At 35.5% G+C, this 13,559-nt stretch overlaps 1 protein-coding gene across 2 annotated transcripts in view; it reads left to right on the forward strand.

Annotated features, from left to right (window-relative positions):
* Nucleotides 1–13,559, forward strand: part of ARHGAP5 (Rho GTPase activating protein 5) — a 55,915-nt gene that overhangs the window by 33,013 nt on the left and 9,343 nt on the right. The window contains exons 5-7 of one of the 2 annotated variants that reach the window (XM_055715911.1): nt 7,575–7,652; nt 9,133–9,264; nt 10,989–11,094. In XM_055715911.1, the coding sequence (XP_055571886.1) occupies nt 7,575–7,652; nt 9,133–9,264; nt 10,989–11,094 (316 nt within the window). Of the gene's footprint in view, nt 1–7,574; nt 7,653–9,132; nt 9,265–10,988; nt 11,095–13,559 lie in introns of those variants that run through there. The other variant, XM_055715912.1, reaches the window with a different exon arrangement.

The raw sequence follows: 13,559 nt of genomic DNA on the forward strand, positions 1-13,559 counted from the left end.
AAGCTAAGCTGTTTAACTGTATTAATAGCGTGGATTCTGTGTTTCTCTAAGAATTATGTAGAGAGTAAGTAGGATTTTCTGATAATTTTGAGAGAATGCAATGCAGATTTCTGAAGGCTAATTTAATGTTTACCTTCAAAATGCTGGTATGATTTGAATTTTCTGTTGCAATACCATGTGGAAATATATATTGAATGTCTAATTTTAAGTGGAAAAGCTCACATGTTTATGGCAAGTTTGTAGCTCGAGTGTTTTCTGAACAATAAAATTTTTATGCTGTTTTACATGACACCAATTTAATTTCAAGTACTGTTTGTGTGCTATTCAACACATACTGTTGTTGATTATTTTTAACTTTCCCAAACTTATAATAATGTGGGAAAAAATTACTCATGCTCACCGATAGTATTAGCTTATGAGGGTCTTCTAATATTTCAGTATCTTTTTTTAAATTGGTTTTGGATTTGATTTTTTTCATTGTTGAAAAGTTTGGTATAAATTACATTCTGTTTACTGAGGAAGGAGGCATCAAATTAATATGAATACTAGTACAATTTTGCAATGTAATGAATTTAGCTCTTGACTATTTGCAACTGTAATAATAATAGCAGTATTTTAATGTGATTTTCCTCTGGGTTTTCAAATATTTTTTTTAAATCTTTGTAGAATACTGACATTCCTGTGCTTCATTGACAAGATTAGAAATTTTAGATTCTGTACTTCATAGAAAACTGATAGCATTAATACAGTGCTAATTCTACATGAAACAATTTAGGGAAGATAAGCTTATTAGAATAATATGAATTTTAATAATTTAGTTACTCAATTTATGTCAGACAAGGAATGGAATAAAGAAGGATGAATGAATTTGAGCCATATCTCATTTAATGTCTCACATGGTCTTGGTAGGGAGCTATAGGTGAAATTAAAAGTTTTGTACTTGCTATGTGTGCAGTAATCACTGCTTTTGATATTGATGCCACTTTGTAATGCTGTTAAATTAACAACTTTGGAGGTAATGCAAGTAAAAGAATACTGCCTTCTGTGAATTTCCCTCTCACCTAAGTTATACCCAGGTCTTTACATTGAATCTGCCATGAGGCTGGATTTTGACTTTGAAAGTATAGATAATGCGAAGTTTGTCTTTAGAGAATGAGGATTGGGTAGAAATAGGCAAAGAAGATGAGTCAGCAGCACCTGCTGAGGTCAAAAGGCTGGTAAATCATTGAAAAGTATTAATAGTGGCTGCAAAATCCAGAAATTCAAGATTAATTATCTCCCCTTTTATTCAAAGGGCTTGGGAGAGCTAGAAGCTTTTAAGGCGCTGTTCTGTTGGACACAGAAAATAGAATAGGACAAGAGTGGCCATCTTCCTTAGCCTTATGTATGAGATCCAGCATTCTGAGGGTAGTTTCATAAGAAACAGTGTAATAGCCAGTACGATCCTTTCCTGCTGTATGCTTCTGTTGCTTTTAATTTTGGGTGCTTGTCAGACATCTCTGAATCGGTGGAGTTCACTGTCTTGGAAAGCTACATCAGCAAAAACGGACAAGGTCCTGCTGTGTAGCATTACAGCTGGTAAGTTAAGGGTCAAATCCATGTCAAAACAAGTGCAAGGCATGGAGCAGGGCTATGTAGCTAGGAGCAAGGGAAGGATAGAAAGAGTGATTGATGAGGCAGGGAGTTAGACCATCTTTTTCAGTTATAATGTTCAATTAAGTTGACCCAACTGCCCATGAAAGTACATGTTTAGCAAAAAAAATGCATAGGCCGTGGTTGTTACTATCGATTCTGGATGGAGTAACAATAGAGTTAAATAGCCCTACAGTACATTTTGTACCCTCATGAAGTGTGTGAGTGATCCTAGTGGTGTAGTTAATATATTCAAGGCCAGGGCTTCCATTCAGGGGAGTGTAGACAAGCTGGAGGAATGGGACAACAGGAACCTGATGGAATTCAACAGGGACAAATGGAGGGTCCTGCAACTAGAATTGCAAGGACTAAACTTCTGCAGTGGTACATGTTGAGGACTTGAATGGCAGGATAGCAATGCTGCTGAAAAAGATCTGGGGTTGGGGTGCAGAATAGGCTAAGCATGAGTCAATTGTGCATCCTGCTAATGATGCCGTCCATATTGGACTGTCCCAACAGACGGGTAGGCACTACAGCAACAGAAGTGATTATTTGTTTTTACTCTGCACTTGTTAGACCTCATCTGAGATACTGTGAGAAAGGTGTTGACAACTTTGGTTGGGTCTAGCCACCAAACAAGTGGGTTTGTTCAGCTTGGAGAGGGAAAGGCTGAAGAGATACCCAAAAATGACTTAAAGTTGCAGCCAAGGCTAAAGTACTGAAGTCCATGGCAGGAGGAGCAGAGACAATGATCATTAAAATATGAGGTTCCAACTAGAAAGAAAGGAAAGACTCTTGTCCTGAGGATATTTAAGCACTGGTTCAGGTTGCTCAAAGAGGTTGTGGGCACTGTGTCCTTGGAGATACTCAAGATCAGATTTCGGAAAGCAACCTAGTCTGAATTCAGTGATGACCCGTGTTTGAGCAGAAAGTTTGATAGATGACTTCCTGAGGATCCCTTCTGTGATTGCTTCAACATTAAAATAGAATACATTTCAGCAGTTAAGAAGCTATATACCACTTTGTGTTTTGCAACTTGGGAATTAATCACCAGGGAGGAAACCCTGTCCAAACTTGAGAGGAGGGGGAAACAGGCATCAGTTGTTTCTCCTAATGGAAGACCGACTACCAGACGGGTGGAGGAGGAGCACATGCATTAATTCATTAGTGTGTGAGAATCACTGAAAACAAATATGTTTTGAAATACTCATAAACACGTTGTGCACTTGAGCTGTATTGCTAATTAAGGTATCGCTTCAAAGGGAACATCATGGGAATTACATAAAGAATTCCTAAACAGTGCAGACAGGACCAAGATATCAATATCTTTTGCAGAGTACTGACAGTGCTTACGCTGCTCCTCTTACTCCCCTAGCTTTTTCCAGGCCCAAAGTGACCAAACAGCCAGTATGCCTGGAAAATTAGAGTATCTTCAGATGTCACCCGTATTTAATGAAGTAAAGAATGTGCCTACCTTTTTCTAGGTGTGTTTGGCATGTCCTATTAATTGAAGTCTTTTATTCTTTTTTCGAAATGAACAGGCCATGAAATATGTGATTGAGCGATGCTTCATAAAATGATTGAGAGCTTGTTTAATAATTGGTTAACGTATATGATAGAAATGTTAATTCAGCATTGGCTGAGAGCTGCCTGTTCTTTGAGTCTTTAAAAAGTACTCCTTATTTTCTTACACTGCTTACTTTTTATCAAACTTATCATTATTCTTTAAGTTATATTTTTATAAGAAGCAGTAAGACACTTATTTTTGGTTCTGGTTTTCAGTGTGTGAATTGAACGTCATGGATATTTAAAGGCCAGTGTTGATAGGCACAGATAACACCTTGTATGTAGAATTTTAAATGTATTTTATGTAAGTCAGTTTAGTTGCTAGACTCTTAATTGACAAGAGTTTAGATTCTTTGCTCTGTAATTACATTCATAGAAGTTACCATTCTAGATCAGTAGGGTGGTAGTTCCTTTAGTCTTGTGCAGTCTGGGTAGCACAGGGGTTGGGAAGCAGTACACCGGGTCAATCTGTGAAATAAAATTCTAGAATTGTATAGATCCCAAAATTTACAAAAGTAGGTGTGGGAATGATAGCTTCAGCTATTGTGGTGATGAATGATTCCTGAAAAGTTCAAATGGTTGCTGTAGAGGAAGGATTTAAGCTGGGGAGAGAGAGAGACTTGCTGTGATTAGGTGGCACATATTCAGAAATGGAGACAGAGCAATGGTAGCGGAACCTGGCTATGGATGTCAAGTTGGCAGATGCTGTGTGACTTTTTTTTTTAACAGACTAAATATGAATATAGCTGTTGTCACTCAGGAAAAAGCTTTAAAACCATTATAGACAGTTGTCTGAAAAATTTAAACTCTTAGTACTTGCTATCAAGTAAGCAAAAAAGAGTTAGAAGAATTATGAGTGTGTGATATGGGGGCCGGGAGGAAATCATGCTGTTATGTAATTCCAGGGTATGCAGGCAGTTTGAATTGGTTACAATTTGGGTCAGTCTGTCTTAGAGTAGAAAAGATTGGGAAAAGATACTTCATATGACAATAATAGTAACTCTTGGATAAAAAAAGAGACTGAAATGATTAACTTAGAGAATTTCTGAGGAAAGGAAATTACATAGGTTTTTATAAATATTGCTGGGAAAGAGCAGAGAAGTTACTGCTTCTTGTTAATAAAGAAAAAAAGATTTTATGAAAACTTCAGCTACTGAGCATAAACCTAGTGTGCTTTCATGATGTGCATTCCTGAATTACAAAACTACATTTGCTGTGGGTAGTTGTAAAGATCACAAGTAAATGACTTAAAGGGATTTGGATGAATCGGTGGAAGATGAATCCACAAGTGGCTATTACAACACCTTATGCAAAAGTCTGTGTAAGCCACCATTTGCAGGAAGCTGAGAGTATATCCCACAGGAAAATTGTCTCCCTCCTGCTCTTCCTACTTGTCTTCTCAAGCACATACTGCTTACTGGTGTGGAAACTGGCTATTGTACCAGGTAGGCTTTGATCTGCCCATGTGTTGAAGTTAGTATGTTCTGTGGAGGAACCAAGAGTTGTGAAATGTGTTGGTGCCTAAGAATGGAATTGTCCTACAAACTAAGTATGTCTGTAGGTGCAGATCCACTTTGCTTGTTTTCCTTGAAATGCTTTGAACCCTGTGTGAAGTTCCAGTTAGATGGGATGGAACACTAATCACAACCGGCAGCACAAAAGAAGGCACAAGAAGAGAATTTATGAGGCAATACAAGCTACTTCGAGAAAGGATTAGTCCACACAAAGATGAGCTCTGTCTTGAAGCAAATGTAGGCTATTGTGACGTGAAATAAGGAGGATCTAATTCTTTAAACCTAAAGGTGTATAAAGCTTGCAGGTCAGAGAAGCAAATAAATTAGATTATTCTGATATATAGTATTACAACAGCCATTCTGTCTAGTAAGGTTATTGTGAAAATTACAGCTGGACCAGAAGGGAAGCAGGATAAGAACATAGATAAGAATTCTGAAAAAATCAATGGGCTTGCAGATGAAGGAAGTGGATAAATTTTAAAAAATAAATGTTACCTTCTCTCTGTTTCTCAATATATGAACATATATTATAGATACACAAGAAATTTAAAAGCTAAAACTAGGGAACTTGTATGTCTTATCCAATCACATCTTCATGAAGTATAATAAAAAACAAACAATTGAAGCATTACTTAAAAATTACACTTTCAGACTTCTAGCTGTGTGTATGCCCATGAACAGATTAAACTTGTGTCCTTGTGTGCCTTAGAGAAACACTTTAATGACTGTTGACCAACTGTTTTATGAAGTGTTACTTTTTAAAATATACAAGCAAGAATAATTATTTTTACTCTCAGTAGGCATCTCCTTGTTTAATCTGAAAATTTTCTGAAATACTGTAAGCAGTCTTTCTGTGTTGCTTGGGGCTGTACTGGTCTGAGTAAATATGTGTCTACTACATGATGAAATGGGGAGGGGAAGCCCAAATATTGCAATAGAGCATCTCTGTCTTCAGAGCAGCCCAGTTCAAGGATTAAACATTCCTACTAAACAGTGACTGGATCAGACTTCTCAGAAAATGTTGTTGCAGCACATTCAATTCCTTTTGTGCAAAAACAAATTGAATAGTAGTTCGATAGAACACAGAATACCCTGGGGCTGTAGGGTCTCCAACTGAGAATTCTCCCATGCTAAACAAAGAGAATCTTGATCTTAGCTTGCTCTTATCTACTAGTGATTTTCTTATATTTCTTTATTTACAACTTCTGAAAGAGGAATGCAAAGTGTTTACATCTGTGATAGTATGTAGCATATCCAGGGCATTCTTTTGAAGACAGGTTTGAAATCCCTTCCAGCTGTGGAAACCATTGAATCACTGAAACCACTTTTTGCCCTGTGCCACCAATTATACCCTCTGGTGCTTTTTGAGGATGTCAGTGAATGAGTCTCAGTTTCTTGAAAGAACTGTTTAGGAGTGTATTTACCAGAGAAAACTCTTTGACTATGGATTTGGAAAGATAAATGGTAGGTATAAAAGTTAGTTGAAGAAAAGCTTACTTCACATAGACTTGGTACAGCCAGTAGAGAGACATGTGAATTGTTGTGGCATTAAGTTAGAAAAGTTGATATAAAATTAATTGATATAAATTTCCCAGCAGTATGAAGCATTTAAGTGCTTTTTGTACTTTGGGCATTGTAACAGGATTCCTAGTGTTTCTTGGTAGCTTAAAAGGCACACTCGGTGACTGTGGTGTGACAGCGAAGTTATGTATTGATCTGATAATCTAAAATGTGTTCAGTCACTAGGCTGTGATGGTAAAAAGCCTAGGGATTTCACAAAGCTCTAAAACTTGGGAATTTGTAAATAGAACCATGTACTGTTATGGAGATCTAGCTTATAGGTAATTCTGCATCCATAAAAGTAACTTGGAGAATTATGGAACTATAAACTGCTTGTACTCCTTAATGGGTTCTAAATTAACAAAGAACAAGATCTTGGGTAATGGTGTGAAATAGCAGGATGGACAGTTTCATTCAGTGAGTAGCTGTGTGCGAAAAAGATAGCAATGTGATAGGAAGCATAATCACTGGAGTGGAGTGAGCAGGGTGTGTGTGTGTGTACATAATAAAGGTGTATTTTTTAATATTTACTTAGAATGGCTGCTGTAATTATGATGGCTCCATAATGCACAGTAGAACAAAGTAATAACGAGAAGCCTGGAGAACCTCTGCTTCCTAACACCTGTCTCCTTTTCCCTCTTCCTCTGCACCCTTAAAGACAGACTTGTAAATGGCATGATGGTTTATCTTAGCAAAGAAATGAGGAGAAATGTATGCAAGACTTATAAAATATAAATGGTAAAAGGGAAGGTATGTTAAAAGATTAAGTCCTTGCATCTTGCAGGAGTGCGTTATGCCATGAAATTAAAAAAAACAGGAATCAATTACAAATGCTGGATTTTTCTGCAGAGTATTTTACCAGTGTGTTATTGCTTGCCAGTAAGTTGTTACACCCAATTTGTGAAGACTGTTTTTAAAAACATAAATTCTGTGGGTACCAAACTCCAGAATTAAGATTTTTGATGATATAAAAAAAAGATGTAAGTAACAAGAGTCTAGTAGAGATCAGGAAGGGAATAGTTTTGGGTAACTATTCCACAAATGCCTACAGTCAGATTCTTGCTGTCCCACAATGTAGTTTCAGAGTGATTTGTATTAAATGGAATACTGGACTCGATAAACAACTGATACTTTATGTTTTGATAATACTATATCAGTAAAATGGTTAACATGTTAATTTTTAGGCATCTAAGATTTGTATTCCTACTTTTGGTTTCTGTATTAGTAATTATGACTGGCTGTGTTTTGCTCTATAGTATACAAACTTGGTTTTTAATTTGTTTTTTTCCCTCCCCTTCTAAGGATTATGTACGGAAGGCCTGTACCGTGTTAGTGGGAATAAAACAGATCAAGACAACATTCAGAAACAGTTTGATCAAGGTAATGGCAGATTTTATTATTTAAAGTCAAAACAGAACTTGAATTCTCCATGGATTTATCATAGTGCAATATAAAAGGGTTGCACTTCCAAACTGACTTCCATAGCACCGAGTACTTAATGCTCTGGTAGGTTGTATTGGTATGGTCCATTGGTTATTACCAATAAAGCTATGTATAAACACAAGATGGGATAGAATCTTGTTGCAGCTGGCTTTATTAAGTGCTGTTAAAAATATTTTCTAGTGGTATTCTAGTTTTTAAGAGTTTAAATGGAGTCCTAGGTGCTCCTTGTGTTAATAGTTTATCAGTACCTAGGCATTAATGCATTCGCTTCCCCCTCTTACCCTCTGGTAAATGTAGTACTTCTTGATACTTGTTTTATTGAAAGCTGTCTTGAATAATATGGATTAACAATTAAATCTTGATAATAAATTTCTAATGCAGCCTTTCTCATGCTAGAATGTACTGAAATATGATTGGTAGGTTATGCTGTTTACTTTGATGTGTTAAAGGAAAGGGTTGCATTATTTTTTTCCTTCTGTTTTCTCATTTAATTTATGATCTTGGTTGATATTTCAAAATGAAAACACTTATGAATTGTTCTTGGATATTAATAATGAAGTTGAGCCTGTGAAAAATAGTAAAAACACTCTTTGGTGGTAAGAAAAATAAATGTGCTAGGTTCGAGTTTTTTATGCCTTACTATGCTGTTTCAGATAGTCTGAGATTTTCTTCAGTCACCTTATTAAAGGATGTTCCAGAGTTTCAGGTGGAGTGGACTTTTGGAAACTAAACTTATTATTTTCAAAATTTCAGTTTTTAAATATTTTAAATTTTATGTTTTTAAAATTTTAAAAACATTTCAAATATTTTACATTTTGAAGTTCTGCAGTTTGCAGTGCTTCCAATTCTAGCCTCGGTATTAAAATTATGTAGCATTAATTTATTATTATAAATTTCATCTTAAAAAAAATCTCTAGTTATAAAACATGAAGCTTCTGTTATTTGGGAATCTAGCAGTAGATTATATGGCTAAGTGTGGTCACTGTTATGTTTTGTTGTCCTTTTTTTAAAAGGCTTTATGTGGTTACATGAATTCTGCCAATCAATGTGCCCTGTACCAGGTTTTAACAAAATGTTGGGAAATATAATTTAAAACTTACTATTGGGCAAAAATGATAATCAGAAGCCAGTCAGTGACAAATAGAAAAGCATTTAAGTCTGCATGGAAAATCAGACAACTTTATTTTTCTGATCTTCTGCTGATTTCTTATACTGTCAGATTTTCTTATATTTGAATTCATGTGGGTCACAGTGATGGCACCTTATCTGTAGGTTCACCTTTTCATGCATTCTTGTAATAAACGTTTGGCAACATTTTCATATTCAGTGTTTTGAGTAAATTCTTGTTTCATTAAATACTAATGAGGAATGATAGCTGTAAGTTTTATTTACACTGCTGTTTAATTTTGTTTTACAGATCACAATATCAGTCTAGAGTCTATGGGAGTAACAGTAAATGCTGTGGCTGGGGCTCTTAAAGCTTTTTTTGCAGATCTGCCAGATCCATTAATTCCTTATTCTTTGCATCAAGAGTTGTTAGAAACATCAAGTAAGTAATAAACAAATCTTGTCTTGGCCTAGTTATGTTATATTGATTGCCCTTATTGCAATTTTTACTTCATTGTAAGTTGAAAGGACTAGCCACACCAAAATATTTTTAAAAGTGCTTAGACATGTAGTTTTTTTAAGCATTCTTTAAAATTAACAGAACTATATGATGAAATAATTTTAATACATTATTTTTTCTAAATAAGTTGTGGCTTATTATTTCTTCTTTTTGTAGAAAATTTAATAGGAGAAAACTACTTTTTTCTGTTCTGTATTAGGGCTGCATATGATGAAAGCTCTTGGAACTGTATTGCAGTTGTTAACAGGGAAAAAAGTCTTTGAATTCATGAAGTCTTAGATTCAAAGTAGGCTTTAGAAATCAGACACATCTATGGAATGTTATGGTAATTCTTTTAGATTTTTCAAATTCTTTTTGAACTCCTTGTAAGATCAAATACTTAATTATGTTTGCCTTACAAATATTTTTTGGACACTTCAAAGTGAAAAGACTAAATTGTTCCCTTCTTTTAAACAGTATCTCTCTTGTATTGTCAGCAAACTGCTTTACAAAAAGTCTGCTAAACGTTTTTGTAGGATACGACTCTGACAGTATTCCTAATGCTTTTTGTTCAGAACATGGAAACCTAAGGCTTGGGCCTGGACTTGGTTAATAATCGTCCAAAAATACAAAACTTCTAATAGACTATATCTGTAGATACATATTTGTAGTATTACACCTGTATTTTTCAGACAAATTGCTCGTTTAATGTTATTAGTTAGGTTTTAGTTTTTCTTAAAAGCATATCAGTTAGATTTCAGCCAAAATGTGTAATAACTTAGAATATAAATGGACTTACTGCTTAAAATGTCATTAATACTGCATTAAATCACTATTTGTGATATATTGGAGCATATTTCATATTATTCCTACAGTAGTGCTAGGCTATATCAAATTTCGTTTTAGCAGTGCAGTCAAGTAATAGAGGTGAATTTGTATTCCTTTTTATGGTACAAATCATCATGGAATAGAAGTATATTCTGCAGAATGTATCGTTCTACAATACTTCAGTGGTATTTTCCACAAGTGTTTTAGCGGCAGCATGAGTTGTTTCGTTTTTTTTTTTTTTAAAGTTGTTTTATTCTGTAGTCCTTTCTTACACGTTGCACATTTCCTCTTGGAAGCATAAATGATGTTGCTTGGGCCTGTAAAAATCCCTGTTTTTCTTTCAGTTGTGTATTTAAAATAGTTACATCAGGCTCATTCATAAGCTTATCAGTTATTTAAATGAGAAAATTACGATATTCTAAGTTCATGTGAATGTCTTCCTTCTTCCAAATCTTTATGAAACTTCAGTCTAAATAAATCTTATGTCTAAGTTTTCACATTTTGCAAGCAGAGGAAAATCTAACAAGAAATGACCCTGTCACATTGTTACTTGTCATTCTACAAGCCAACGATGAGCTAATCAAGTGATTCTTTGCTGTTAGACACAGATGAGTAATTCTGCTTAAATACAGAAAAATATTTCTTTGTTTAGATAGTTACCTCTATAATAAAAAGTTATGCTATACAATAGTATATGCAGACAGGAATTTTATCAAATATTTTCTCACTTGATATTTCTCTGTGGGTATCTTATCTGTATCATTATACCAGGAAAAAGGCTTAGCAACGCTTTATTCAGTATGTCTTGATGTGTCAGAAAATGTCACTTATTTCTATAGAAATCATGGATAAGACAGAACGGCTACACGAGTTAAAAGAAATTGTGAAGAAATTCCACCCAGTGAATTATGATGTCTTCAAATATGTAATAACGCATCTAAACAGGTTTAGTATTTTTCTACTAAAATTTTGTTTGTTGTAACAATTGCAAAAAAGATTGTGTTAGTAACAATGAATTGACCACCAGAATAGAAAATGTTATGCTGTATTGCTTATCTGTTAGTATAACTCTGGAAAATGAAACTAGGAATTAGGGATTCATTAGAAAAGGATTGTATGTTCTGTTGTCTTTTACTGATGTATAAATAGCTGGCGTCATTGCTACTATAAAGTTGTAAGGGTGATTGGTGTATATAACAAAAAAGCTTGAAAAATAACTATGCATCACAGTTACAGGTCTTTTTTTCAAAAAAAATTCTTTTTGTTTGTTTTCAGGAAGTAGCTGTTAAATTTATAGACTAATAGAGGTTTTAGGGGATCTGAAAGTCATTTGGCCTAAACCTAACCCCCACCCCTTTAAAGCAGGGCTGGCTTCAATCAGAATCTAAAATGTAGCACCCAAACTCCCTGCTGAGTAAGTAAAATGTAGGACAAAGCTGTAAGTAACAATAAATTGGTTACACTTGCTTCCTAAATCTTGCCTCCTGCATGGAATTTTAATAGGTTTGTGTTTAGTAAATAGAAAAATAACTTTTAAAATAATCTGATACTGGTAGATATATACTGCCTCATAATCTGCTGCTTTACATGCTCAAGTGTATAATATTAAGTTATAAAAAACAGGAAGACAAAGACCAGCTTAGTCATGTTACTTTTTCAACTAAAATGGGATTATTCTCTGAAATAAAGCTAAAATAACTTTTTTGTAAGAAACTTTGTTTTCCAGTATATGTCATGTAAAGATTAGCTTGTGATTTTTTTTTTTTTAATCTGTTTTTAGACAGAATCACAGAATTGTTGAGTTTATGAAGAACCTCTGGAGGTTGTTTAGTCCAACCCCATTGCTTTGGCAGTCAACTGGAACAGATTGCTCAGGATGGTGTCCAGTTGAGTTTTCGGTATCTCCAAGGAGGGAGACTCCACAGCCTCTCTGGGCAACCTGTGCTAGTGCTCAGTCACCATTACAGTAAAAAAGTGTTTTCTTATGCTCAGGCAAAATTTCCTGTTTCTGTTAGTGCCTGTGACTTTTTGTCCTGTCACTGGACACCACTCAGAAGAGTCTCAATCCATCTTCTTTACACCCTCCTATAGGATATTTAAAACCAATTACAAGACTTCCCCATAGCTTTTCCAGGCTAAGCAGTCCCAGCTTTCTCAGCCTTTCCCCACTTGACAGATCCTTGGTCTCTTAATGATTTTTGTGTCCCTTCACCGGGTTTGCTTCTGTGCCTCCATGTGTCTGTTTTGCTGGAGAGCCCAGAGCTGGACCCCGTATTCCAGATGTGGCCTTTGCAGTGCTGAGTAGAGGGGAAGGATCACCTCCCCAACCAGCTGGCAGCACTCCTGATTGTTGGCTGCCTTCGCCGCAGGGGCCCGTTGCTGGCTCCTGTTCTGTTTCTTGCCCACCAGGATTCTCAAGTCATTGTCTGCAGTGGTGCTTTCCAGCTAGACAATTTCATATATATACACCAATAACCTCTTAATGACTTTTAAGTTGTTAAATTGTTCTAGACGTGTGTGTGTGTGTGTTTGTGTTTTCGCAGGTATTTGTAACACTCTAATTGGGCATGTGATATGGGGGCAGAAATGAGACCTTTTAACTTCCCTGTTTAGTCAACAGAGAGAATGTAGGTACTCTCCATTGCAGTTTGGAAGGAGTCATTCACTGAATGAGAAACTTGAGAATTTAGGCACCTACTTTTACACTTCTCTATCACATATACAACTTACTAAGCGTTTATAAAAGTTATAAGTTCTCCTTTGCAGGGAAATCAATCAGTTTTTCCATTGCAGTCTTGCCAAATACAAATTGAGCCCTAAAACAGATGAACTCATATCAATGGATATAATTATTCCATGCATTTACATATTACAGAATTGCAAGATGTGCTTGTGCGTACGAAGTAAAACCAAACATCTCAAATTTGACACAGTTATTAATTACCTGAAATGTTTCAATAGTTCTTAATGGACCTGATAGAAATTTTTGTGGAAGGATGGCAGTCTCTGAATTGTCAAAAAGCTTCATCTGGTTACCTATTTCCGTAGTGCAGCTGAATGTACAGTGTGAAGTACCTGGATTGCTGCAAGTGAAAGAGCTAAATACAATTTTAAAAAATTCTGAATAGGTTCTAATTCACACCTATCTACAGACAAATGAAGTTGCATTAATCGCAGAACTTACTGGAGAACTGCTTTCTGGTCCACTCTCTTTTTAGTGGTGACCGATTTACATCGCAGGTTGCTAGTAAAATAATCTTAAGGCTGTCATTTTTTCTTTCATTTGCAGTGCCAAGTAGTTGTGGCCCATTCAACAAGAAAACTGCTTGAGCATAAGCAGTTGCAGAGGGTGAGGTGGGGGCGAGGGGTAGATAGAGGTGGATACAGGATCCTAAAGGAAACTTGTAACT

This window comes from Falco cherrug, chromosome 7, assembly GCF_023634085.1.
Source record: "Falco cherrug isolate bFalChe1 chromosome 7, bFalChe1.pri, whole genome shotgun sequence".
Lineage (NCBI taxonomy): Eukaryota > Metazoa > Chordata > Aves > Falconiformes > Falconidae > Falco > Falco cherrug.